The sequence below is a fragment of the Trachypithecus francoisi genome, unplaced genomic scaffold (genome assembly GCF_009764315.1).
Source record: "Trachypithecus francoisi isolate TF-2019V2 unplaced genomic scaffold, Tfra_2.0 Contig01474, whole genome shotgun sequence".
Classification (NCBI taxonomy): Eukaryota; Metazoa; Chordata; class Mammalia; order Primates; family Cercopithecidae; genus Trachypithecus; species Trachypithecus francoisi.
Window position 1 is genome coordinate 23116821 of NW_022681435.1, and position 26064 is coordinate 23142884.

The following is a 26064-nucleotide window of genomic DNA, read 5'->3' on the forward strand; positions in this document are numbered from 1 at the left end:
GTTGTTGGAAGTGGTGGTGTGATCTGTGAGATTTGTGATTTGGTTGTTGGAGGTGGTGTGCTCCATGAGATCTGTGGTTTGGTTGTTGGAGGTGATGTGATTCATGAGATGTGTTATTTGGTTGTTGAAGGTGATGTGATCTGTGAGATTTGTGGTTTGGTTGTTGGAGGTGGTGTGATCTGTGAGATTTGTGATTTGGTGTTGGAGGTGTTGTGCTCTGAGTTATGTGATTTGGTGTTGGAGGTGGTGTGATCTGTGAGATCTGTGATTTGTTGGAGGTGCTGTGATCTGTGAGGTTTGTGATTTGGTTGGAAGTGGTGGTGTGCTCTGTGAAATTTGTTATTTGTTGTTGGAGGTGGTGTGATCTGTGAGATTTGTGATTTGGTGTTGGAGGTGTGCTCTGAGATTTGTGATTTGGTTTTGGAGGTGGTGTGCTCTGAGATTTGTGATTTGGTGTTGGAGATGGTGTGCTCTGAGTTATGTGATTTGGTGGTGGTGGTGGTGTGATCTGTGAGATTTGTGAGTTGGTGTTGGAGGTGGTGTGATCTGTGAGATTTGTGATTCGGTGTTGGAGATAGTGTGCTCTGAGTTATGTGATTTGGTGTTGGAGGTGGTGTGCTCTTGAGTTTTGTGATTTGGTGTTGGAGGTGGTGTGATCTGTGAGATTTGTGATTTGGTGTTGGAGATAGTGTGCTCTGAGTTATGTGATTTGGTGTTGGAGGTAGTGTGCTCTGAGTTATGTGATTTGGTTGTTGGAGGTGCTGTGATCTGTGAGGTTTGTGATTTGGTGTTGGAGGTGGTGTGATCTGTGAGATTTGTGATTTGGTGTTGGAGGTGGTGTGCTCTGAGTTGTGTGATTTGGTGTTGGAGGTGGTGTGATCTGTGAGATTTGTGATTTGGTGTTGGAGGTGATGTGCTCTGAGTTATGTGATTTGGTTGTTGGAGGTGCTGTGATCTGTGAGGTTTGTGATTTGGTGTTGGAGGTGGTGTGATCTGTGAGATTTGTGATTTGGTGTTGAAGGTGGTGTGCTCTGAGTTATGTGATTTGATGTTGGAGGTGGTGTGCTCTGAGTTATATGATTTGGTGTTGGAGGTGGTGTGATCTGTGAGATTTGTGATTTGGTGTTGAAGGTGGTGTGCTCTGAGTTATGTGATTTGATGTTGGAGGTGGTGTGCTCTGAGTTATATGATTTGGTGTTGGAGGTGGTGGTGTGCTCTGTGAGGCTTGCAGGTGTTCTTTGGTTGTTTGAGGTGTCCTTTGTGAGGGGAGCTCAACGGCTTGCAGTATTCAGTGGCTGACATTTAGATGTGTAAGGAACCCAAGGACAGAACACTGTATTGTGGGGAATTTTTGACGAATCATGTGTGTTGGTTATTAATTGCTCATTCCTGATGCTATGTAAACGTAGCTGTCATGGGAGTGCACTCATTGGGAATGCACTCATCACGAGTGCTCTGTGTGCATTCAGACTCACTAACAGTAACTACTGCCGACAGAGTTGTTTAACTTGCAGCTCAGATTATTCTTTTTTCATTGGAATGAATAGCGAATTACTTTAGAAATTCCTTGTCTCTTTTTACCAGGAAGTCTTTATTTAAATGGGTATCATTTTGTGCTCTGGAAGGTCTGAGGCTGCTTGTGTTTTCTTTGCGTGACAGGAGCTCTGCAGGAGTCCGCAGGTCACCCAGAGCAGGACGGGGAGGAGCTGAGTCGGACCCTCCACCTGGAGGAGGTGGTGCAGGAGGCTGCGGGCGAGTGGCAGACCCTCACCCACGTCTTCTGATGCGAGTCGGAAGTACACCTTTAAGAATGTTTCTGAAGTTACATTTTGTGAATAGCAAAGCACTTGAAATCTCTGTTTTAAAGCTTCAAGTGTTAAAAATGTTACCACAATAGTTTTTTAGCTATAAAGTTATCTAAAGAATCATTGTCTTTCAGAGACTCATAGGAAAAAAACTGGGAAAAGTGTCACCGCGTTGTTCTCTTTTGTCTACAAATCACTGAACTCAGGTACTACGGTAGGCAGTTTCCTCCTTGGTCTCCTCCGTGGCTAGTGCGTCTAGTTCACAAAGCAATTAACTGGGTCTTACTATCATTGTAGTGTGATTTCTTTGTATTAGCAAAGACGAAAAAGCTAACATGGAAAAAGTACGTCAGATTTTCCTTCATGCTTCCGGTTATAAGAAGCATAGCTTGAAAGCAAGTTTAAGATTGGGGCATGAAGTTCCGAAAAAAAATGTTACAACACACAGGGAAGTTTTTTCCACTCTTTTCTCTGTGCATTTTGAAAATTAGTCAAAATGGGCTCTTTTTAGTCTACCATAAGTTAATGTAACTGATACCTTGAGAGATGGCTGGACCAATTCTCTCTCCATGACAAATGTTTAATCATTAGTTACAAGAATGCAGTGTCTGAGGGGCGTCAACATGGGGACTCAAGTAAACCTGACCCACCAGTAAGGATTCAGCTGTCCACACGGGCTGGTGACACACTTACCGCATCAATCTGTGTTCGGGTCCAGGGTTAGATAATTGCAGAAGCACAAGCCATACATCGCAGGTAGGAAACCACAGAACCGTCTGCCAGGAGCAAGCAACCGTGGCCCTGTGTACCCCAGCAAATAAGAAGTATATCTGTAGCTTAAGGCCAAGAATCCGTAAAAACCCCATGACTTTCTCTTTGTGCATAAACAGATGTATTTTTTATTTCAGGGAATTCTTTAGTATCGTCAATGGTGCCACATTAAACATGTCCCAAACCGAATCCCACCCATGCTGGGCAGAGTGCGTGCACGCCATTCCTACAGCATTCCAAAGATGGAAGGTTCTTTACTTCATGTTAATTTTTCCTTTGAAATTATTTATATGTTCTATATATAAATACATATGTACATAGACAGATATATGGGCCTCTGTGTGGCTGAATAGTATATTTTGTAAATATAAGTACTAGTCCTAATTGCAGAAAGAGTGTCTGAGTTTCACCTCCCCACAAGCCCTTCAGATCAGTATTGCATTCATTTTATTAATAAATGGATATCTTTTTCATTGTAATATAAAGCTGGGTTTTATTTTTTTTCCTGAAAAATAATTGCCTTTATTTTCTCTCATTGCCTCCTTGGTTTCAGAAGAGAGTAGTTTTATTATAAATATTGTATGGACTTTGTATATTAAGAGAGGAGCTCATTTCAGATTCCTAAAGAAATAGACATTTTACTGTTATTTTGAAAGGGCATCTTTTGATTTTGTTGTTGTTCACTTTTGGCATATGTATATAAGTAATATTGATGGTGATATGAAAACTTTTGTTATGTGAAAATATTTAAGTCAGAAAATTGTTAAATAATATTACTTCTTTTCCAAACTGCTTTGTGTATTGTATATTTTTTTAAGAAAAAGAAAAGCCTTATTTGACTTATTCTTGTGATACTGGACTTCTTACCAATCCCGAGGTTTCCTTCCTTGAATGTCAGTGTGTAAACCTGACGCATATTTAGAATCATTGTAATTGTGCTAGAGTTTTAAAGGTTCTGCTTTTAATGCACTTTTTATTTTATAATTTTGTATTGAAATATTTTAGAAATGTTGATTAATTTTGGTGAACGAATATCCCCAAAGTTGAAATTATTGGAATTTTAAACTTTTGTTCTTGCTCGGTTATTTATTTTGATTTTAGCATTAAATGTCATCTCAGGACATCTTTAAAAGGGGTTAATTCCTAATTGTATAGAAAGCTAGTTTGGTGAATTGTATTGGTTAATTGACTGTTTAAGGCCTTAACAGGTGAATCTAGAGCCTACTTTTATTTTGGTTAAAGAAAAAGAAAATATCGATAATTCAATTTTGTGTCTTTTCTCAATTTATTATCAGTCAAACACAAGACATTTTATGTATTATTTTGATTTACTTCCTAATTATAAAAAGCTGCTTTTTTGCAGAACATTCCTTGAAAATACAAGATTTTGAAAAGACATCATTTTACTTGAATCTTTGTGGGGTATAGGTTGATCTTTATATTTTACTTGTTGTTTTAAAAATTCTAGAAAAGAGATTTCTAGCCTCATGTATAACCAGGGTTTTGAGGATATTATGACTGTATTTTTAGAACTATCTCATCATAGCATATCTGCTTTGGAATAATTATAAATAAAAGATGAAGTTAGGAAACGTGATTTTTTTTCGTTTGAAAATAAGATTAAATAGTTTGGCATGTAAATTAATTTCAAGTTCAGATTTTTAAGAGAAAACTTTAGTGGTATTTTCCTTTACCTCTGTGAAGTTCAGAGGCGTCTACTCCTGCAGTGTCCACTGGAAAGGCTTCAGACTTTAAAAATCAGGGCATGGCTCTGCGACAGCGAGTCGTGGGCGTCAGCACAGTGCCCCGTGCATGTGCCAGAACTGTTCCTGTTCCCTTTCATTTGCTGCTGTATTCAACAGCACCCAGTCATTGAGGAACCTTTTGAAAGTTCCTAAGTGTTTTGATCCCACTTGTGTGCTCCAGTAACCATGGAGCACTGGAGCTGAAAGAATGAACTGCCTGTGCAAAGATACCGAACGTGAAGCTGGGGTGCAGGTACCGAGGAAGCAGGAGGCAGGTAGCCGGTGTGGAGTCCCACCTGCTAGATAATGCCCGAGCGGCTGCGTTTCCGTAGAACGGCAATAGATGAAAATGAGGAAATGTTTTCAAACACGCAGATTCAAATGCTACCCCACCCCAGCAAGCTCTGCTTTTGCCCCTTTTAAAAACTTGAGGCGCTTAGAAAGTATCTAAATAGAAGAAATCCTACGACATGACATCTGCCGGCTTGCAGCCAGGCCAGCGGGAGGCTCATCGAACGCTGCTCTCCTCTCCCTGACAGGGTTCTGCTGGTGGGACATGAAACCTCTGTGCTTGTCCGGCACTTAACTAGGGGATGTTTCTTTCGTGCATATTTTCCACTCCCCCATTGTAATGTTTTAAGGAAACTTGAATTTTGAAATTATAGCTAGTGTTCTGTGTCTTCCTTTGAACTCTTATATCACATTTATTACAAGAGACGCATGTGGTAGCACAGGTACAAGATTGTTAAAAGTAGAAGTGGATTTCTGTTCTTGCTGTGGGTTCTCCTCATTTTAGAAGAATATTTGTAACTCGTTAAGATACACATTTTAACATGAAATGACCATCACACAGATTTATGTTTGGAAATATTCAAGATAAAATAGTTTGGCATGTAAATCAATTTCAAGGTTTATGTACATAAGATTTTTAAAGGAAATAGATAAGATATATAGAACTCCTTTTACTGTATAGTAAGGCTATCTCATTCCTACTTCTTACATTTTTTTCTGAAGCTTATTTCAAAATTAATACCGTGCCCTTCCCTCACTAAAAAAAGTTAATCCAAGGGTTGATCACTGCGAATTTATCCCTTTTCCAAGACCTACTGCATAGGAAGTAAGTGAGGCAGAGATGAGATTATGCAATGGATCCTTCTGACGGAAGAGTTCTCTTTGTGTCACCTAATCTGTGTTCACGTAACTTAGGCACTTTGGATTTTTTAGAATACGATTTCAAAAGGCCTGTACCCATAACCCAATTTAATGTTGTATCTCTACCTGGGGCCTCCACGTCTTTCCCGTACGTTGATGAAAGACCATATGCCAAAGGCCACTGAGCATCGTCATTGTGGAGAAAGTGGGAACCACAGAGTTTTCCAGGGCCGGACGCCCACACATTCCCAGCAGAGACACGTTCTTCGTCCTGGTGTGGCTCGCCAGCGACACGGCCTGTTTGGTGGCTGGCTCTCTCCGAACGGATTCCCCTCCTCAGACCCCCATGCATGGATGAGCACACACTCACCCTCCCTCCACAGAGGCATCGTGGCAGTTCTTTCTGTGGATGACTAACAACTCAGGTACTACAAACTGAAGATCGGTATGAGTGGCAGGAGCAATAGGCAGTCAGAAGAGATTTTTCTATTTAATCTTTTACGTGTAACACTTTTTACAGCATGAAGACTTTTGTATTCAATCAAGATTTGTATCATAGTTGACAAATTCTAAAGTGACATCGGGATTCGTTCTTGATTCACCACTAAAGAAAATTTTAAAGTTAATTTTCTTATTTACAGAAGAATTCTCTTTTTATCTTCACAATTGTTTCATGGTCTATTTATACATTGGATGATATTTATTTAATCCAGTTTTGTATTAGAAATGGATAGTGATGCCAAAAGCCACTGTGCTGGCTTTAAAAATAATAAAAATAGCTTTTGTATTATTTTAAAACTCCTGTATATTTACTTCTTTGAGTTTTGCGTGAGTTATCACTGTTGAAAGGTGGACACTTCCTCTAGGTCACGTTTGCCATGGCTTAACACAATAGAGCAACGCTGAATTGGCAACATGTTCAAGCCCAGGGCATTTAAATCCTGGAGGATGTCCCAGGTTCCTGCTCTCTGCTTTCTCTCTTGTTTGAAAGCTATTAAAGAGTGACTTGACATGCAGTGCACATCCATCATAATATCAGTGCCTGTTCATGAGAGGTGCCAGATTCTGGACTTCCCAGAAGCACCCGTGGAGTTATTGTATATCATCGGGCTCTTTGTAAAGATATATTCATCTAGTTTAGTATGCCTTACATTTCCAAACTGTTCGAGAAGTTTGTAATTGAGAGTCATCATCCTGTTGAAACAACAAATTACAATATATGTTTTCTTGGATCACCTTATTCCTGGCACTGAGTAGGGACTCCAGATATTTGTGGACTGAAACAATTAAAGTGATGTTGACTTCCTGAATGTGGCTAAGATGGAACGGTAAGAAATGGCTTTACTGTTCCCTTTGCTTGCTTGCTTGTCTGTAGGAGGCATACTGCTCTGATGGTTTTTGAAATAGAGTGGGTGAGGGAAGGGCTTTTTTTTTTTTTTTTTTAAACAAAACTATCAAATTATAAAAAGTGTATTCCCACTACGATGGATTGTCTCAACTGTTGGTGGTACTTTTCCAGGTGAATGTTACCCAGAGGCTGGACTCCCTGTGATAGCAAATAGAGTGCTGTCCCTTAAGCACAGGCAGAGGCTTGTACCTGCAAGTGTGCTGCGTGCTCCCCGCGCCGCGAGGCAGGCGTGCGTGCAGGCGTCTACTGGCCCACTTTGCGTCGCGCTTCAGGACTGGGACCTCAGATGTTCAAACAAATGCTGACCTTCTTGCTACTGCCGTTACTGTGAGTCAAATCCCCTTTGTCACCCAGGAGCCCACGTCTTCTGCCAGCAGCCAGGAGGCTGACAGGCTGTCCTGAAAGGAAAGTGGGGAGAACCTGGGATGCTCATGGCTGCTGACTCTGTGGTCAGCTCTAGCTCAGCTTAGGATATGCATGGAAGTTGTTAAAATAAATGTTACTGATTATGCCATACCACTCACAGTGCTGCCCCCATCATTGAGGACCTTCTCTTGTGACCTGGCACCTTTAAAACATTCAATCCCTTAAGGCCCTACAGAAAAAATGACAGATGACAGTGCACACCCACAGAGACGCCTCACACGCCCCTTCTACCAATGAACGGATGCTTCCCCAGTGTTATTGGTCTGGGCCAATGAAGAGAGTTTTACGTTACTATTTTAGAAATTAGAACAAAGAGGTCATTGGTTACCTTGGTAACCAAGCTCTATAAGAAAGAAATTCTGTATTTAACATGAGACGGCTCACTTAATGTTATCTCAGCCAATGTTTTAGTAGTTCTGGGTAGAGATGGACAACAGGTGGCCATCTGCCCTGAGATGCTCCTTTTATTTTTGACGTAGGGTCTCACTTTGTCACCCAGGCGGGAGTGCAGATCATAGCTCACTGCAGCCTCGACCTCCTGAATTCAGTGATCCTCCCACCTCAGCCTGCCAAGTAGCTGGGACTACCGGTGCACACCCCATACCCAACTAATTTTTATTTTGTTAGAGACAGGGTCTTGCTATGTTAGCCAGGCTGGTCTCAATGTCGTGGCTTCAAGTGATCTCCCCGCCTTGGCCTCCTGAGCAGCTGAAAGTATGCGTGGGAGCCACTGCCCCTGGCTCAAGATAATCTTCACCATGTACATTTTCTAGTTACCTTTCAGTCATGTTTCTCAGCTTTAGTAATGCTAAATCTTTCTCAACTTTAGTAATGCTAAGTCTTTCTCTAGTAATGCTAAGTCTTTGTCCTTTCTTTTCTTTTTTTCTTTTTTTTCTTTTTGAGACAGAGTCTTGCTCTGTTGCCCAGGCTGGAGTGCAGTGGCGTCATCTCAGCTCACTACAACCTCCGCCTCCCGGGTTCAAGTGATTCTCCTGCCTCAGCCTCCTGAATAGCTGGGATTACAGGCACGCATCACTGTACCCGGCCAATTTTTATATTTTTAGTAGAGACGGGGTGTCACCATGTTGGCCAGGCTGATCTTGAACTCCTGACCTCAGGTGATCTGCCCACTTCGGCCTCCCAAAGTGCTGGGATTACAGGCGTGAGCCACCATGCTCAGCCTTCTTCTTCTTCTTTCTTCTTTCTTCTTCTTTCTTCCTCCTCCTCCTCCTCCTCCTCCTTCTTCTTCTTCTTCTTCTTTTTCTTCTCCTTCTCCTCCTCCTCCTCTTCTTCTTCTTCTTCTTTTTTTCTTCTCCTTCTCCTCCTCCTCCTCCTTCTTCTTCTTCGTCGTCGTCGTCTTCTTCTCCTCCTCCTCCTCCTCTTCTTCTTCTTCTTCTCTTCTTCTTCTTCTTTTTTTTTTTTTTTTTTTTTTTTTAGCAGTTTCAAGCTTACTGAAAAGCTGTAAGGCAAGAACTGAGAACTCTCCATGTGCAGGCCTCCATAGACCCCACTCACGCGCTGCCCATGTCTGAGTGACAGTGTCTTCCTAGCACACCACACTTGCCATAGCCTGGTATTGCTTATAGCTCTGAAGTTTGCCTGCCACGGTACAGATGAAACTGTCTCCCAGGAGACCTGAAAGCTGCCCAACCTGTGTGGCAGGGGCATGCTCTTAAGGGCTTTTGCCACAATCTGAGGTAAGGCAGGCAGGCAGGCTGCTGACCCCTGGTGAGCTAATAGCCTGGCCACCACATTGGAAGGTAGATTCCGACTCAGGGTCATCTCAAGTTTTCACATGAACTTTAAATCAGAAGCAGGAACTTAGCTGAGAGGTGGAGGGGCCCTGGCTGGTGCTGGAGGTAGTGGAAGGAGTCACTATTTTATGGATGCCCTGGAGTCTTGACTCCAGGCGCTTGTAAGATTCTGGAGCTGGATGAACAAACCATTTCCTGGTGGTGGGAAGTCGAGGTAAGGGGGTGTAGGAGGAGCAGCCCTGGCCTGCCTCACTGAGACAAGGTTGGAGTTTCCTAGAAGGTGGATGAGAGTGCCGATTGAAATCAGGCTGTTTCTGAAAAAAACCAGACCACTCATTTTCCTTCTACAGCATTGCGGTCACAGGAAGTTGCTCCGGCGTCTTGTGCTGTAAGGTTAACACAACTGTAGGCTGGTTTAACACAGTCTCGCCTGTGCTGCTGGGTCAACCTTGCCTTCATACCGCATCATTTAGGATTTCAGTGACTACTGTTTACAATAGAGGAATCACAATAGAGAAATATGCCAACGTGCTTCACTTCATATTGTCTTTTTTTTTGAGAAAGAGGCAAGAGTACTGCAGAGTCTTGGATTTAATTATAACATCTTGCCAAATAGTGGCTTAGAAAATATTTTGTTGTTGCATGAGGGAAAATATATTTCTGTTATAGATGGAACTGTGTCCTCCCAAAATGTGTGTTCTGAAGCTCTCCCAATGCAACTGTGTTTGGAGACAGGGGCTTTAGGGAGGGAATTCAGGTTGGAGATAGGGGCTTTAAGGAGGGAATTCAGGTTAAATGAGGTCATAAGACCAGGGCTCTTACCCAGTAAGACTGGTGTCCTTAGATGAGAAAGAGACACGTGAGGCCACTCTCTCTGCCATGTGAGGATGCAGCAAGAAGGCGGCCGTCTGCAAGCAAAGGAGAGAGGCCTCACCAGAAACCGACACCTTGTTCTTGGACTTACAGCCTCTAGAACTGAGAAAATAACTGTCTGTTGTTGTATTCTCTTGTGGCTTCCTAAGCAGACTAACAAACAAACACCCAACATGAACTGATGGCTTCGCTCTCTTCTGTAAAAATTGCTGTGAGAGAGCTTTTCACTCACTGTTTTATAGTTTCTCCCTCAGTCCCTGGTTCTTTCTTCTCACATAGTCCCAATTCCAATTTATAGTTCATGGCCCAGGCAGAATCATTCACCACGGTGTGTCCTGGGCTAAACCAGCACCTGCTGTGCTCACTTCTTGACTGGCTCCTCATCATCAGCCCTCTGTAGAAATTTCATTTCCTCCATGCCAGGTACTTCACGCTCCAAGCTCAGAGACTGTTCTATTAATTTCATACACGTTCCCCGCCCCTACAGATGGGCAGGCCAGCACTGAATGGCAGGGTGTGGCTGTGCAGATGGAAGTGTGATCACTATGGCTTTCTATGTTCAGTTCCACAGACCCTCATGGCGCCTCTAGCCTCTACTGACCGTGGTCCTGGCAACCTGTGCGGGCCATGGGGAAGGTCCTGACAGCCTGCGCGGATGGTGGAGAAGGGCGTCTGCGTCCATGAGGCTGGGGCTCCAGCAGCCCCTCCTCTTGGCTCTCAGCCTGGTGAGTTAATTTCCAGTCACCTTCAGGAGAAAGTAGGCGGACCGCTTCAGGGAAGTGTTCAGTGAGCACACAAGCTCCCTGGCTTAGTTCCTGTCTTGCTGTGTTTTATTTTAAAATACTCAACCAAGTATTGTACTGTCATGGTAAAAGCTAGCTTACGATGTACCCTTGGTTTGTCTTCTAATGCATTTTCCACGTATGTTACATTAAGATAGACTTGCCAGTGAAAAGAATACAGTTTTTAAAATGTAATTATCTTTGCATGATTTTCCAAATTCCTCAGTTGGAAGGGGTCTGGGCGGAGAAGTGTAGCCGGTGGACGTGGGCTTTCTGTCTGTCGTGCCTGCCAGGCGAGCTCAGGCGGCCGTGCCTCCAGCCTCGGTGGTTTTTCCTGCTATTGCAATGAATGTAGTCATAGTCCCAAGCTTCTCACACTTGCTCCTCATGCTGGAGTCTGCGGCTGTCTGACCCCCGGGAAACAGGAGCATGTAATCCTACCCTCAGTCAGCAGGGAAGTTCCCCTCCGCAAAGGTCACAAATGCAGAGCATTTCTCACAGCTGCTGCTGAGACACAGAAGGGAACTGGGGGTTCCATTAAAAGCAAAACAAAGGCTGGGTGTGGTGGCTCACGCCTGTAATCCTAGCACTTTGGGAGGCTGAGGTGGGCAGATCCGCTTGAGGTCAGGATGAGACTAGCCTGGGCAACATGGCGAGATCCTGTCTCTACAAAAAATACAAACATTAGCTGGGTGTGGTGGTGCGCACCTGTAGTCCCAGCTACATGGGAGGCTTTGGCAGGAGGATAGCTTGAGCCTGGGAGGTTGAGGCTGCAGTGAGCCAAGACTGCACCACTGCACTCCAACCTGGGTGACAAAGTAAGATCCTGTCTCAAAAAAAAAGAAAAAGAAAAAACGAAAGAGACTTTTCGTCTATCTTTTTGAAGAAAAATTATTGTAACCAAAGGCAACTATAAGTAAAACATCGCTTCACGCTCTTTCATGCTTTCAGAGAAAAAGGTGGCAAGGGGAAATCGTTCAAGACTCCCAGGTTCACATCTGCAGGGTATATACACTAGCAACACAGCAGAACACAGAGAGACTTGGAAGCTTGTCTTCAGAGACACTAAGTATATTTTTCCTGGTGAGAGAATCAGTGCCCTACAACTACCTCTGTTCCACTTTCTTCAGTAGCCATAGACCCTCTGATGAGGACACCCCCTCCAACAGGCACCGCCAGGCAGCCCTGCCTCGAGACCCAGAGGCACCAAGTCACATCAGCTCTGCAGCTCTGCAGACCTGGCTCTCGCTTGATGTGGGCCTGTGTACTCCAGCCCAGAACACGAAAGAAGACACCCATGCAAATACCATTAAAAGTTTATTGTTTTATTTCAATATTCAGGAACAGTGTACACTTTCCATTCAGCCATCATCACAGCACGTGCTGTTTGGTGCGGCCATGTATGGATGGCAGAGCCGACCTCAGCTCAGCCACACAGAGTGTTTCTGCTGAAAAATTTGGGGGTTTGTGTCTGGAGTTTTGTTCTTTGTAACCCTCTCATCTTTGAGGCTATATATTAATAGACATGACATTAAGCCCACACAAAACATTCAGAATTAGAGTGGGATTAAGAAGACGCGTTTTGGCATCACGCCGACTACTCATCTTCATCCTCGGGGAGGGTGATGCCAGCGTGGGGCTCTTTGGAAGGCGTATCACGGGTGCGCTAAATCAAAAGGTGGGTCAGTAGGTTAGGGAGGGAGGAGCAAAAGGAGATGTCAGCAGGTGTTAGGAAGGATGTGGTCAGAAGAGCTCTTCTCTGTCTCCACAGGGCCGTCCGCTCAGCCCGTGTGTCTCGGTGAGTAATTCGGGAGCAGGTGCACGCCTGTGCCTACTCGCTACGACGCGTCTTCTGGGAGGAGGTGGATGAGCCGGTTATCTTCTCAGGGAGGGTTAGTGCTGGCCACTGTGCACTGCCGCTGCCTGCACGCCCCGTCACCGTCACAGCCAGTGTCTAAGGGTGACTGGCGCGGCTGCGAGGCTGTCCAGAGGACTCCTACCCTTCTGCTCTGAGTGCGCAAGTCTTCCTGGACTCTCCGGCTGTGGGCTTTGGTTTGGAAACGAGGTTGTTCATAGAGGCTGCTCTGGGGCCACCATGCAGGGCAACAGTGACGTCCAGAGGCCGCCTGCTTGACATCTCCATCACCAAATCTCCAGGAAGACCCTGTCTCCTGTGTGAGTCCATTGCCCAGCCCACATTTGCCTCCTTTTCCTCCCTCTGCCACACGCGAATTCAGCTAATTGGGGTGTGTGGGCAGCCACGACCTGGGGGCATGCCCCGCTCTCTGTGCTGCCCCATGTTGGACTCTAACAGCTGCCCAGCCCGCATGTCACATACCAAAAGCTCCCACATGTAGTAAGCCACTCCTTGACTGTCTAATCCTGTTAGGAAAAATGAAGTCTACTTTAGGAGGTGAGAGAAGGACAGAAAAAAAAACAAAGGAAGCTTGGATGTCAACAGTCCTCTCTGCCGCCCACGTCCTCTGTCTCTGCAGCTGTGTGCCTCCATTGCAGTGCCCAGCAAAAGCGCAAGGGTGTCACAGCCACGGCGAAAAGAAAGTCCAAGGGTGGAGGAGTGAACGTGGAGGGACGTCTGTGCACCTGGCCCCCTGAAGACCCATGAGCGTCTGGGGGCACACTGTGGGGTAAGGAATGCGACCTTCACACAGAAAGTGACAGTTTGAACTGTTTTCTGTTTTCATTTGCTTCATTTAACTGTTGGCCAGAAATTGCCGGTAGGCTGCCGTGTGCCTGACCCTAGGACGTGCACAACTCCACAGGCATTAGGGGAGAGGTCATCTGCTCTAACTAGGTAATGGGGGCAAATGGGATTAAAGTTTTAAGGCAGTTATATTAAGAAGCTGAGGACAGGATTCTGGAACCAGGTGGGTTTTCAGCGTCTAGCCATGGGTGATCCAGAGCGACTATCTCTTCCTCCCTGAAAAGGAAGAAAAAGGAGTTAGGATGAGAGCACCGCGGAGTCCTCCCACACCAGCATCCCTCTGCTGTGGTCCCAGGTGGGTGCTGAGCCCCTGGGTGTCTCTGTCATCTGCTAACAGAAACGGCACCACGGAGAGTTCGTCTTTTCATTCCTTTTCTCCCGACCTCCCTCAGCAAATGCTAATTGAATTTTCAGTTCTGTGAGAAAGATTCTCTGGCATCTGATTCCCAGGCCCCAGGGAGGGGTGCCTGGCATCACGACGCTTCTGTGCCACGACACTGCTCTTCTGTGGGTGAAGGTGTAACCGCTCATTGCTTGGCTTTGAAGGAGCACTTCGTCTCTTCAGCCAGAGATTCCAGAGCGACTGGGGGGAACTGCCAGCCACAACAGGAGCAAGTTCCTTTTCGGAGGGACCCAGCACACCCCTTGCTGCACGCACCAGAAAAGAGCAAAGCCACATGTCCGTCCCTGGGGACGGCCCTCCTATGTGCCATCTCATCTGCCACACCAGACAAATCAAATGCACAGGGAGCTTTGTCTGCAAACTTTGACTTGAAGGGGTCTTAAAGCCATGCATTTACATGTTTGCGGGACAAATAATTTCGATGCTTAAGAAAGAGCTGGCAGCTAATTGAAATGGTGCACTGGTGTGCCGTGGCCCACGGTGTGGGGGTAGCCAGGCGTGGGCATCCCTCTAGAAGGAGGCACGTGTTGGTCACACAGAACGTCATTTAGATTGACAATGCGAAATTTTTATTCAAATTTTAGTCTCTCTCCTTGGGTTTCCCCTTTTATGAAATGATCAATTTTGGTGAAGAGTCCCCAGAAAGCAAGACAGAGAAGAAATATGCTCTTTACCGTGGCTGATCAGCAATAAACTAACACTGTCCTCATCTAATTCTGTGGCTTCCACACTGCCCAGTAAATGAATAACCGGAGTGCGGACGCCAAGAATCCGTACAAATAACGCAACTAACAGACCAAGGTGACAGTTCTGACTTCTTGGGGGGTTTTCCAAGTACATACTTAGCATTATAAACAAGCCTCTATGTTGTGGTTAAACAACTCACTTAAGGGATTTTTGTTTTCACAAGTGAAAACGTTTATGAAATTCTCGCCTGCAAAACTGCCTTAGGAACCATCTAGTGAGATTTCCCTCCCAATACAGGGCTTTCTCACATACCGCGGAGGCCTCCTGCTGGCCTGGGGGCTGACAGGTGCAGGGCCCTGCCCTTTGAGGGCCAGCCTCTCCCTCAGGAGCGTGGGTTTTTCCTGTTTGATTCTGGCTTAACTTGAACATCCCTGGCATTGGAGCTGCCCTCTGGAGTAGCCCAGAAGTCAGCACGCACCTCACCTTTTGCTGCATTTCCAAGAGATCAGCCTTTGGACTTCCTGGAAAGCGGTAGAACCATTGTCCTATGAAACAAAGTGCTTCTGTGCTAAAATGGAGCAAGTTCCCTACAGCCTCTAGCAAGGCGACCCACTGAGATACCCTCTTAACTTTCTTGACGCTCCCTTTCGACATTGAAAATGGTGGGCATCTTGGTTTTACTTTTTATCATTGAACCTACAATTTGTTGAGCACTGACCATGCCGGAAACCCATTTTTCCCCATTTTCTCTTTTGTGCCCACGGCATCCCCTGGAGTAGGTGTTCATATCATCCTCTCTTTACAGCCCAGGAGCCAAAGCTCAGCCAGCCCGAGGGAGCCAGGATTGGAGCCTGTGTGGATGCAGCAGTCACACCTCTCTTTATTATGTGTCATGCAACTTGGAGTCGCATGATCTAAGCATCTGATCTGCCCTGGGCTCAGGTCAGGATAAGACTGAACTCACAAGGTGAGGGTTAGACTGACCTCCTCTCTCAGGACAGGAAAAGAACAGAACCTACTGCAAAAGGCAGATACTGTTGCCTCCACTTTGACGCCTCACAAGTGCACAGCAGCACTACAGGTGGGAAACCGTTCACATGTATGTTCGTGGAAGTTAACACACATGGAAACAGGAGGTCCCTATGATGTTCGATGTGGTTTCCGAGCGATGGGGTGACCTGCATAGTTTTTTCTACCCAGTTCCTACCGACAATGCTAGACTTCCAGATTTGAGTCTTTTCCTCTCACTACTGATTTCCAACAGCGCCAGAAAGAACAGAAAGATGGTAAAATGACATTAAATGCTATGAAGTTCCTGTCCTCTCCACCTGCCTGCCTCTAAACCCCTCATTTCTGGGGGAGCTGTGATTTATTAATCTATTGGAACTGCTCCAAGTCAACTCATTCAGCCATACGGCCATAGTAGGCCAGTTATGAACTTTTTATGCAGTAAAATTTAATTACAACCATATGATTTGCAATTTGCTTTGCTACATTGATGCTTCCCTTGAACTCTACGGAAATTAAATAATTTTTAAAAGCTGCTTACCAAAAAATTCAGGGAAAATACTGAACTTAATTTAAGAAAACACATGCGTGTAGTACATTGGTTGTATCTGTACACCGTAAACATGCAGATCTAAATGCAGCTTTCTGTTCCTCAGGGTGGTCTTGGTAAGCTCTGGCCTTGCAAGCATTTCGAGTGACTGGTTGTAAGCCTTGCATATATTGCAAGGAAATATTTGCTAAATGGGGCCCCTCACTCATCTGGGTCATCCCATGAACTCTGAGCCAGCACTCAACTCTCTCGGTGTGTCTAACAGTCCTTAAGCTGGTCGTGGAGGAATTAGTTATCCAGATGGGATGAATCCCTGTTTCCTAGGTGAGCACGGTGTCTGCAAAATCATCACAACTGGCAACACCTTGTTCACCCTTGGACATTCTGACTCAGTGAGCCTGTGGCAGAGCCCAGACGGGTCTGGGCGTGCATCCCAGGCGATTCAGAGGCAGGTGAGGTACTGGCCAGGTGGGGTGGGGCCGTCCTGACTGCAGTGCTGAGTTCAGACACTGCTCCCCGGGGAGCCTCATCTCCGCCCTCTTGTGGCCATACCCCAGAACTGCGGCAGTGTACAGCATGATGGTCCTGAGACTTGAATACTTGGAGAATTTATTTTCTTACTCAGAATTTACGTTGAGGAGTGGATCCTGCTTACCACTTTATCTGACATAAAGCAAGTAAGCAGCTCAGTTACTCACCGCTCACTTCATATATTAAAAGCTTTTCCTAAGACCGGCTATCCTTAAGATCTTGGGCTGTGCCATGAATCGCCTATTGTCCACAGAACCTCCCAGAACCTTCCAGAATTGAGGCTCCTGGCAGAGGTTCTGCACTCACCAAGGACGTGGGGGGACCGTGTCTGTGCCCATGTGGATCCCAGCTGCTGGGCAGAGCACACTGCACATCCAGACTCAATAAATACATGGAGTCAAAGGTGAGGTCACTGAATCAATGAGGATGTTACACACCAAGAAAGACCCTCCTCTCTGCAGCCTGGGGAGGACCCCAGAGGCCTGGTCTCCTCCAAGACAAAAATGCAAACGCAGGTGCCTCGGGGGGACTCCCAGGCCTTCTGGCTTCGCGGTTCTCTCCTGGCCCTACCTGGAGCTTCATGTGCCTCCCCTTTTGCTTCACGAGAGCAGTTGTCTAAGAGTTCCAGGTTTTCTGGGTGACGTTTAACAATAACAAGGGTGACTGCTTATCTAAGGAATCCGAGCCTCGCACCTGCCAGCCCGTTTTGTGTTTGTCACTACCTTTTACTTTCACGGCGATTTTGTGAGCTGAGTGGGTGGGTTACCTCCATTTTACAGATGAGAAAACCGAGGCTCAGAGACACGGCTCACAAACAACGGGCCTGGCATTCATCCTGGGTCTGGTTCCAGGTCCTCATGAGCCAACGGACCACTCCCCACTCCCTGAGGTCTCCTGGGCATCCCCTTCCATGGCTCCAGGGATCTCCCCCAACACCCGCATCTGCTCGGTTCCTGCTTGCTCACTGAGGGCTGCAACCCCTGGGCATGGGCAAGTTGGATTCCAGCTGGGCCCTGCCCCGGAGTCAAGCTCAGCTGCCTGCTCCAGGGCCCCTGCACAGCCCAGGCGCAGCCCTTCCTCAGGGGCTTCCGGCTCCACAGGCATCTCGGAGGAAACCCACGCGGAAATGCGAGTGGGTAATGCCACCTGAGCCCCTGCACGCCCGCTGGGCCAGAGCACGCCCGGGGTACAGTGCGGCTGAGTCAGAGGCGGCAGCCACCCTTGTGCTCAGCTCAGCTGGGGAGTCTGGGACCCTTTAGTCCCCGCTCAGTGGAGCTGAGCAGAGAGTACCTTACCAGCTTAAAAATTCTGGAAAGCGTGCCTTGGGCATCGACTCCCTTGAATCCCTTGTGAGCCGATTTATAGTCGGACGCTCTGCCTCCGTAGCCAAATCCTGGTTTCTGCCCTTCGGCCCCCTGCAAGAAAAGACCACAGAGCTCAGCCTCCACCCGCAGTGCTGGGCAGGCTGCTTGAGCCACTGGGAGCTGCCACCAGGGCCCCGGGGAAGGGCCCAGGCCCCGGACTGGACTGGTGAGTGGTTCAGGAGCCACGGGCCAGCACCGCGCTGAGGGGGTGGGGGCGGGAGAGGCTGCTCCCCCAGGTCTACCAGGGTGTTGGCCACAGAGAGAGGAGCGCTCTGGTTTGGGCGGAGGCTCTCTCATGAGATAATGGCGGCCCAAACACACAAATTTTAAGGATCTAAATCATTTAGGGAACAGTTGCTTACCTTCACGCTGTGGGGTGTTCAAGAGAAGATTAGCAAACATCAAGCAAATCAAGGTAAGGAGGCTCCTGCCTACACGTGTTTGGAGGACTCGGACCCTGGGGGGCTGTGCGGTGTGTAGGTGCCAGTCCCTGGAGGCCCTGGCCCGCGCCCTTTCCTGGGGGCTCCTTTTGCTGATTGATTTTGCATAGATTGGATTCTGGTCACACGGGCCCTGTGGTTCTAGGATTTGTCTGGGAAATCGAGAGTCCTTGGCCTTAGTGAAATGTCGAGCCACGTATCTTTTATAAAGTTTTGAGACAAAATCCTGAGCTCTCTCCCAGGCGTGAGCAGGAATCAGTCTCCCTTGGCCATAGCTCGGACTGGGAGCAAGGCCCTTGCCAGGAGCTCGGGGCTGCTGAACTGGACAGAGGGAGGAGGCAGGCCTGGCTGGCACGGGGGGCAGCCGCGTCCTGACAGCAGCGGGACAGCGTCTCAGCTCCCCCACCTCCCATTCCCCTAGCACCTTTCTAGCTCCTCCAGCTGTGTGGCCTTGGGCAAGGGCAGGAACCTCTCTGAGCTTCAGTTTCCTCATCTACACAATGGGGTTGTGCGAGAACACAAGCCATTGATGGAGATGCCGCTCCTCAGGTGGAGGCTGCCAACTCTGGGCTTTGGTGCCAGCTGTCGTTACGGAAGAGCAGGCCGCCCTGCCCTGGCCTCATCAGCCCAGCAGCCCCTCTGGCTTCCTCATGGGCCGGGTGACCTCAGGGGCTTCCTGACACACACGGGTGCGAGTGTCCCAGGACCAGCCTCTACTTGCTACTGTGCTGTCTTCTCAAGTGGGAACTCCACTGCAAACACGGGGAGGAACGGAAGGGGCTCGCTGTGGAGTCTGGACGCGGTGGACGTTAACACCTGGGGGCGAAGTGTCCTCCCACGGTGGGTGCACTGTCTGTGGGAAGGCCGACCGCGCTGTTGTTAGCTTTTCAGGGTGGCATCTTGGTTGGTCTCGTGAATCTCTACTCAATGGACAGGGTCCAGACTGCACTTTACGTTTTACCAACAAGAAATGGGAGACTCTCCTGGTGCCCTCTCCTGAAGACTTGTGGAGACCAAACCAAACTGTCCCCCCTCCATCAGCCTGCAGCCTTTTTTCCATTTCATTAAAGTGTTTTAGGACAGGGAGGACCTTGAGCAACCTAGTCCATCTCTTATTTAGAGGTGAGGAAGATGACGCCAGAGGGCTCAAGGCTTCCAGAGCACCTGGCTGCACCCACAGCCTCTGCTGGGCGCTTCCCACCCTACATGCTACTTGTACAGTTTTCTTTTCATTCAACCTGTGCTTGGGAGCGAGCATGGCCACTCAGAACCAGGCAGCTGCTTTTGTGTGAACAGTTGATTCAGGGGCTATCCAGTGAGTTGAGGGACAGGGGATGTGTGGCAAGAAGGTCTAAGCACTGTGCACGAGGGGACAGCCAGCCTCGCCCTTGCGTCCCAGAGGTTTCCAGGTTTGCGCTCACTCCCTGATGGCAGAGGGTGCGGGAGGCCAGGCTGTCAGCCTGGCTCTACATGGCAGAATGCCGCTTCCCCTGCAAGCGCTACGTCATTCTGTCTTAGTCTAATTGCTTGTCTCCAAAAATAAAGAGTTTTCGAGAACTAAATCCGGGGATTGACTTTCAGATTAATAATCTGCTTGGCCTTTCCTCCTTTCAAATCCTCAGTCATGTTTATCTTTGGGCAACCTAGAATGTACCGGGAAACATACAACACAGTTTAGAAAGAGAAAGTGGGGCTCTCCGGAACTCCAGACAAGGAGAGAGTCCTGCGGCTCTGGGAAACAGACAAGCAGACAAAATGCAGAGAAGGGTTTTGCTTTGGAAAAAAGAGAAATTCAACAGACATTAGTAGGACCCCAAAAGGAGAGATGCGGGGAAGAATGCAGGGGTCTTTCTTGTTAGCTGCTGGGCGGAGTGGCCTGTGCACGACCCCCCATCGCTCCCCATTCAGGGAGGATCCTGCACGATGGCCCCAAAGTCCACACCTAGAAAATTAAAAGCAGATAAAGCAGTAGCTAAAATAAGATTTCTGGGTCAAAAATGAATTTCCTTCTTCTATCCTCTTTGTCTCCTGCTGGCATAGAAAATAAAAAATTAATTGTCTGTGAGTACTAGTCCATGTACATTTGCTACGTGACTGTCATCATTTTGCAAATTCATTAGGTCAGAAAAAGCAAGTCAAATATGCATTAATAGGAAATGTTTCAGTAAATATCTTAGTTCCTAATTCAGTTCAATCACGTGTGGGATCCTCATGGAATCTTTTCTCTGCCTTTCTCTCTAGTGTCGTGTCCCTTCCTCCCTCTCTTCCTCCCTCTTTCCTACCTTCTTTCTGTTTTCTTTTCCAGTTCTTTCTTCCTGTTCTTTCTCCTGGTTGTCTTTCTTTTAAAATGTATTCATTCATTTATATGATGCTTATTAACTGAGCGGAAGGTGTAGATAGGCTCTGTTGAAGAGTATGCGGGCACTGCAGTTTTGGAGACAGACACCACCTGTCTACAATATGTTGGTGGTTATTTCTCCATTTTATTCTACAATTAAAACTTTTATACAGTAAGAATCATATCTGATATTTGCTAGTAACTAAAGGCTATAAGTTTGGTTAGAATATAATGATTGACATTTTAATTTGGCTCAGACACCAAATTTGTTCACTAGAAATTTCTAATTGGCCATTTTAAACCTTTCTTGAAAGTTTGCTTTCAGCATTAACAAGCCTAAAATGCCTAAGGAAGATTTTCTGGATGGCTTGACATCTATGTTTTTTATTATTAAAACACATACAAAACAAAAATCTTTGGATTAATGAGGTTATAAATCCAGCAACTCTATATAGCCTATTTTTCTGTTCATTAGCAGAATCATTTTTCCAGTGTCAGCATCTGGGGTTACTGAGATGGGCCAGCCAGTCCCACTTCCACGTGCGGGTTCCTGGGACTTGTTTCTCGCACTGGTTGTGTTGGAAGAAGTTAAACATGTTCTCGGACATGGTATTGCTCCCTCCATGGGAGGGAGACCGGTCACGTCTCCTGGGAACCCTTTGGGAGAAGATGGTCTGGCCTTGCAGGGCCAGGTCCCAGGCACAGAAGCAAGAGACCAGACCTGCCGTAAGGGAAGACCACGTTTCATTTTCCCAGTGGAAGAGAAGGCGGCCCGATCCCAGCTGTGGGCAGAGAGGTCTTGAGAGGAGAGAAAAGGGGGCCAGGAAGCAACCGAAACAGAGCAGAACACAAAAGTCGCGGGGCTGAGAGGACCGGGATGGAAGAGGAAGCCGATGGAAGTGCGTTCATCACCTACCCAGCTAAATCTGCTCAGGGACAGTCCTCTCCCCTGCATGAGGAAGACAAAGAAATAATGACATGGTGGTCAGTGAAGGGAAAGTCCTTTCAATAAACAGGAAACACAATCAAAGCACGGTGGAGCTGAGGTGGTAAAAACAGGTTCCACCCAGAGCTCCGAGGAGGCCGCAGCTCAGGGCCCCTGCAGCTGTGCAGCCGTGGGAGAGGCAGGAGGGGTGCATGGATCTGCCGACTTGTTCTACTTGGGAGCCGCAAGGCAACACGTTTTGGGATGAATTCAGGTAGCTCTGAGCCTAGCTCTCTCTTTGGTACATTACGGGATTTTAGAGAAGGTCTATCAGTAAAGTGATGACGAATCAAAACATTCCAAGGTCTTACCTTTCCCTGCGATGGGGGTGGAGTGCGAGGCGTCACCTGGAAAGACACAGAGAACCGTGGGCTGCAGTGGGAGCCCCGTGCAGCACGGGCACCTGCCTGCTGAGAGTGGCCAGCACCCAGCACCGTCAGAAGCACCCGGGCCCCAGCCTCCCCATGTCTGTCCTAGCTGGTCAAGAAGTATAGAGCTGAGACTGGAAATAGTCTAGATGAGGCAGATCCTCCAGGGCACTCAGAAAGTGCTTCAGAGAAGGGAAAACGCCTCCCAGAGGCTCCGTAGCTGGGGAAAGGGCCCGTCCTGGGACACGGGGATGACGCCCACCCGCCCTCATTGATGGAGGCGGCGAACTTGCCTCACTGTGAGCCCTTTCAGGGGCTGGAAGCAGCGGGTCCTCTAACATTCAGAGCTTCCAAGGGGATGCCCCCAGGTCTGCAGCTCCTAAACGCACTTACCAAATACGCCCATAAAATGCTGCACTGAGATCTTGGAATTACAGGCCTGTGGTTTTATTGTTTTTAATAGTCTTCGTTTTGCACGGCACTTTTAGGTTTACAGAAAAACTGTGCAGAAATTAGTTTCCACACACCCCGAACAGTTTCCCTTATTAGCAACATGGCATTAGGGCCTCTCGGTGCTGTGCATTCTATGGATTTGGACAAGTGCGTGCTCTTCAGACACCACTGCAGCCTCGACAGAGCAGGTTCGCTGCCCTAAAAATGCCCTGTGCTCTCTCTGCTGCCCCCTCCCCTCCCAGCCTGTGGCAAGAGCTCTCTATAGGTTGCAAAGCCTTTTTAGGCTAAGCGTTACATGGGAGTCTAATCTCAAGAGAAGTGAGCTCTCTGGAGAACGCACAGAGCGCACAGTGCAATCCGTGGCGGGAAGTGCTTGTCTGGAACTTGTGATCAGGTGCGAGGGGTGAGTTCCCTGGCCAGCCTTACCCTGATGAGGGCCCCGGTGCCACCCCCGAACATACAAACGTCCTGTGTGCATGAGAGCAGCGGCCAGCACCCCTCCTCCCCTCACAGTTGCTACCTCTTCCCACAGATCGTCACTTACAATGTTCTTGAAGAAGTGGACGACGGGGTTTTCGTCTTGAGTCCGGCCGTGTGACTTCTGGGGCAGGGAGCCGTAGTGAGCAGTTCTTGCCGCGTGGTGTGAGTCCTGAAAGACAGAGGAGCAGTGACCTCAGAGCAGTGACTCAGAGTCCCTGTGGCTTGTCCTCCTCAGGGAAGCTGGGTCTCTCCTCCTTTGTGGTCTGGATTTTTTAAGGGCTTTCTACTAGGAGGCTGCAGTTGAGCCACCAGACACACCCGGGGCAGCTACGGGCTGGCGGCAGCGGGTTTGGGTGTGCGACTTGCTGGGCAGAGATTTCTATCACCGACTTGGTGGTTCTCATGAAGGTGCATAAGCAAATAGAGGCGACGTGACGGTAATTCAAGGGGGATTCCATCTGAGATAGGGTCAGGTTCAGCAAAGCACTGAGAGAAAAAGATTATTATCCACAGGCTTCTGGGTTGAATACAGGAAAATGCTCGGGAAAGACACACAGAAAAACACACGACAGCATGAGGCAGGCAGCTCATGGGCTTTGACGCAGCTGCATAACATGAGCTGGTCTCCACTTCTCCCAGTAAGTGTCTCACACCACCCTGGCACCGGCCTGATTTGGGACGATCACTTCTACATCTCGAGTAAGAGGGAGTGGAGAGGGAGGAATGGCTGGGCATGAGTGCCCTGGGCTGGCTGGTAATCAACAGAACCAGAACATTCCAGGTCGGTAGAGATTGCACAGAAGATACGGAGTGGTAAGCGCTGCGAGAGTTTAGCTCACAGCGGAGGGAAGAGAATAGCCATGCGCCCAGGGGGCAGGGGACGCAGGGGACACGGGTCACCGGGGACGCAGGGATGCTGCAGCTTTTGCAGACTTCATGCATTGTCTGCTTGGCTCTCAGCTCAACTGCAAAGGCCCAACAGCAGTGAACACGCACCAGGCAAGAGGGCCGACCACGAGTTCTCAGAAAAGCAAAGGAAAGGGACTCAGGAGGAGCTTGCGAGATTGATTTTGTCAGTTTCCCCCTCACTTTCTCACTGTGGCTCCCAGATCCTACTTGTTCCGAAACAGCCGGCACGTAAAGTGCCCACACCTCAGGCAGGATCGAATTTCTGGAGGTCAGAGGAGCTCTGGCCCCAGCATTCTGGCTGCGCCCCGTCAACACAGAACACAGCGGAAGCAAATCAGTTAAATGCACTGAAGTCAATTGAAGCACTTCCCTCCAGTCTCTGGGTTCTGTGCACATTGATTGCGAGGACCCCTTGTTGTTCAGAAGACAGTTTTGCCACGAAAGGCCTAAAGTGCGCTTCTCTGGGATTTACGGTAGTGCACGGAATGGTGGAATTCAGTGGGTGATGCCTGCATGCGGCAGCCACAAAGGACAATGTTTGCAGAGTGTGCAGCATTTCCATCTCTGTGGCTGAGCCCAGATGGGGGTCTCCACACGGCACACATCAGGTCTGAAGTGTTGCTGACACTGGACTCTTTCTTCTGCCCTCCTCCCTACTCGATCCTCTTCAAAGCAGCGGTTCCCAACATTTTTGGCACCAGGGATGGGTTTCGTGGAAGACAGTTTTTCCACGGATGGGGACGGAGGAATGGTTTTGGGATGAAACTGTTCCACCTCAGATCATCAGGCATTAGATTCTCATAAGGAGTGCACAACCTCCATCCCTCGAACACGCCGTTCCCAGTAGGGTTTGCTCTCCTATGGGAATCTGGTGCCAACGCTGACCTGACAGGAGGCAGAGCGCAGGCAATAATCTCACTGAACCGCTGCTCGCCTGCTGCTGTGCGCCTCGGTTCCTAACAGGCCATAGACCAGTACTGGTCCAGGGCCTGGGGGTTGGGGACCCCTGCTTCAAACGTTTCTTGCCCTCACCCCCAGACTACTAACACCTCCCCTGCTGCCTTTGAGGCTCCCTGCCCTGCCCATCCTTCAGAGGAAGCCAAAGTTCTTTGTTCCCTGGGCCCTAACGTGGGGAGGCTTCCTGTCCACCTTCCCAGCGTTCAGCACCCAGAGCAGAGCAAGCTTCCTGAAACAGAAGCAACACGGATGTCCCTCTCCTTCCAGTGTCCCGTGGCTGCCCTTGCCCACAGCGGGAGCCCTGTTACTCTGGGCGCTTCTGAGGGCCCTTCGCTCTGGCTGCAGTCCTGCCAGGAGCCGGAGCCCCAGCCTCAGCTCTCCTCCTGCCTGCTCTGGCTGCTGAGCATCCATCCCTTGCCCTGGGTCGTGCGCCTATGCCCTGGCCCGGCCCATCTTCCATATGGACGGGCTGCGTATCCCCTGCCCTAGGCCTTGTGCAGGATCCTTTCTGTCCACAAGGCCCTTCCTTCTCCCCTCTGTCTGGAACCTCCTTAGGGCCCAGGGCAAAGGCGTCTCCCATGCACGGGGCCTGCTCAGCACCACGAGCTCTGTTTTTTGCACCCCTTGCCCATGGCCTCCCCTGTGACAGAGGTACAGGCACAGCACGGTGTAACCATGAGCTGCTCGTCCCTCTCTGCTCTGGGCCTCATTACTTCCCAACTAAATGCCGGGGGCCAGGCATGGTCCACGTTCTGAAGATACCGCAAAAGTGAAGCAGACAGAATTCCTGCCTGAGAGGTTTTGAATGCATGAGGAATGAAAGAGGGGTCCCATTTTGGCTGGGCGTGGTGGCTCACGCCTGTAATCCTAGCATTTTGGGAGGCCGAGGCAGGCAGATTGCCTGAGGTTAGGAGTTTGAGACCAGCCTGGGCAATATGGTGAAACCCCATCTCTACTAAAATACAAAAAATTAGCCAGACTTGGCATTGTGCGCCTATAGTCCCAGCTTCAGGGGGCCAAGGCAGGAGAATTGCTTGAACCTGTGAGGTGGAGGTTGCAGTGAGCTGAGATTGCGCCACTGCACTCCAGCCTGGACGACAGATCGAGACTTTGTCTCCAAAAAAAAAAAAAAAAATCCCATTTTATCCCTTGG

At 48.3% G+C, this 26064-nt stretch overlaps 2 protein-coding genes and 2 long non-coding RNA genes across 12 annotated transcripts in view; 2 read left to right on the forward strand and 2 right to left on the reverse strand.

Annotated features, from left to right (window-relative positions):
* ZNF236 (zinc finger protein 236) overlaps positions 1-4168 on the forward strand; it is a 150760-nt gene extending 146592 nt beyond the window's left edge. For 3 of the 4 annotated variants that reach the window (XM_033176194.1, XM_033176173.1, XM_033176187.1), the window contains one exon: positions 1660-3842. In XM_033176194.1, the coding sequence (XP_033032085.1) occupies positions 1660-1784 (125 nt within the window). In that variant the 3' untranslated portion in view covers positions 1785-3842. Of the gene's footprint in view, positions 1-1659 lie in introns of all 4 variants that reach the window. The other variant, XM_033176180.1, reaches the window with a different exon arrangement.
* Positions 4169-6726: 2558 nt separating this feature from the next.
* On the forward strand, positions 6727-13153 carry LOC117062576. Its single transcript, XR_004428438.1, has 4 exons — positions 6727-6801; positions 6993-7208; positions 10498-10659; positions 11668-13153. It is a non-coding gene; the product is annotated as an uncharacterized LOC117062576 (long non-coding RNA).
* Positions 12021-26064, reverse strand: part of MBP (myelin basic protein) — a 155431-nt gene continuing 141387 nt past the window's right edge. For 2 of the 6 annotated variants that reach the window (XR_004428434.1, XR_004428433.1), the window contains 6 exons: positions 23110-23214; positions 22056-22091; positions 21676-21708; positions 18344-18350; positions 17913-18032; positions 12021-13654 (listed from right to left, as the gene is read on the reverse strand). Coding sequence is in view for 4 of the 6 variants with exons in the window: in XM_033176234.1 (XP_033032125.1) it covers positions 13610-13654; positions 17913-18032; positions 21676-21708; positions 22056-22091; positions 23110-23214 (339 nt within the window). In the remaining 2 variants the exon portion in view is untranslated. The remainder of the gene's footprint in view (positions 13655-17912; positions 18033-18343; positions 18351-21675; positions 21709-22055; positions 22092-23109; positions 23215-26064) is intronic. The other 4 variants (XM_033176234.1, XM_033176215.1, XM_033176248.1 and 1 more) reach the window with 2 other exon arrangements.
* LOC117062581 lies at positions 14405-17902 on the reverse strand. Its single transcript, XR_004428439.1, has 2 exons — positions 17031-17902; positions 14405-16857 (listed from the first exon to the last, which is right to left on the reverse strand). It is a non-coding gene; the product is annotated as an uncharacterized LOC117062581 (long non-coding RNA).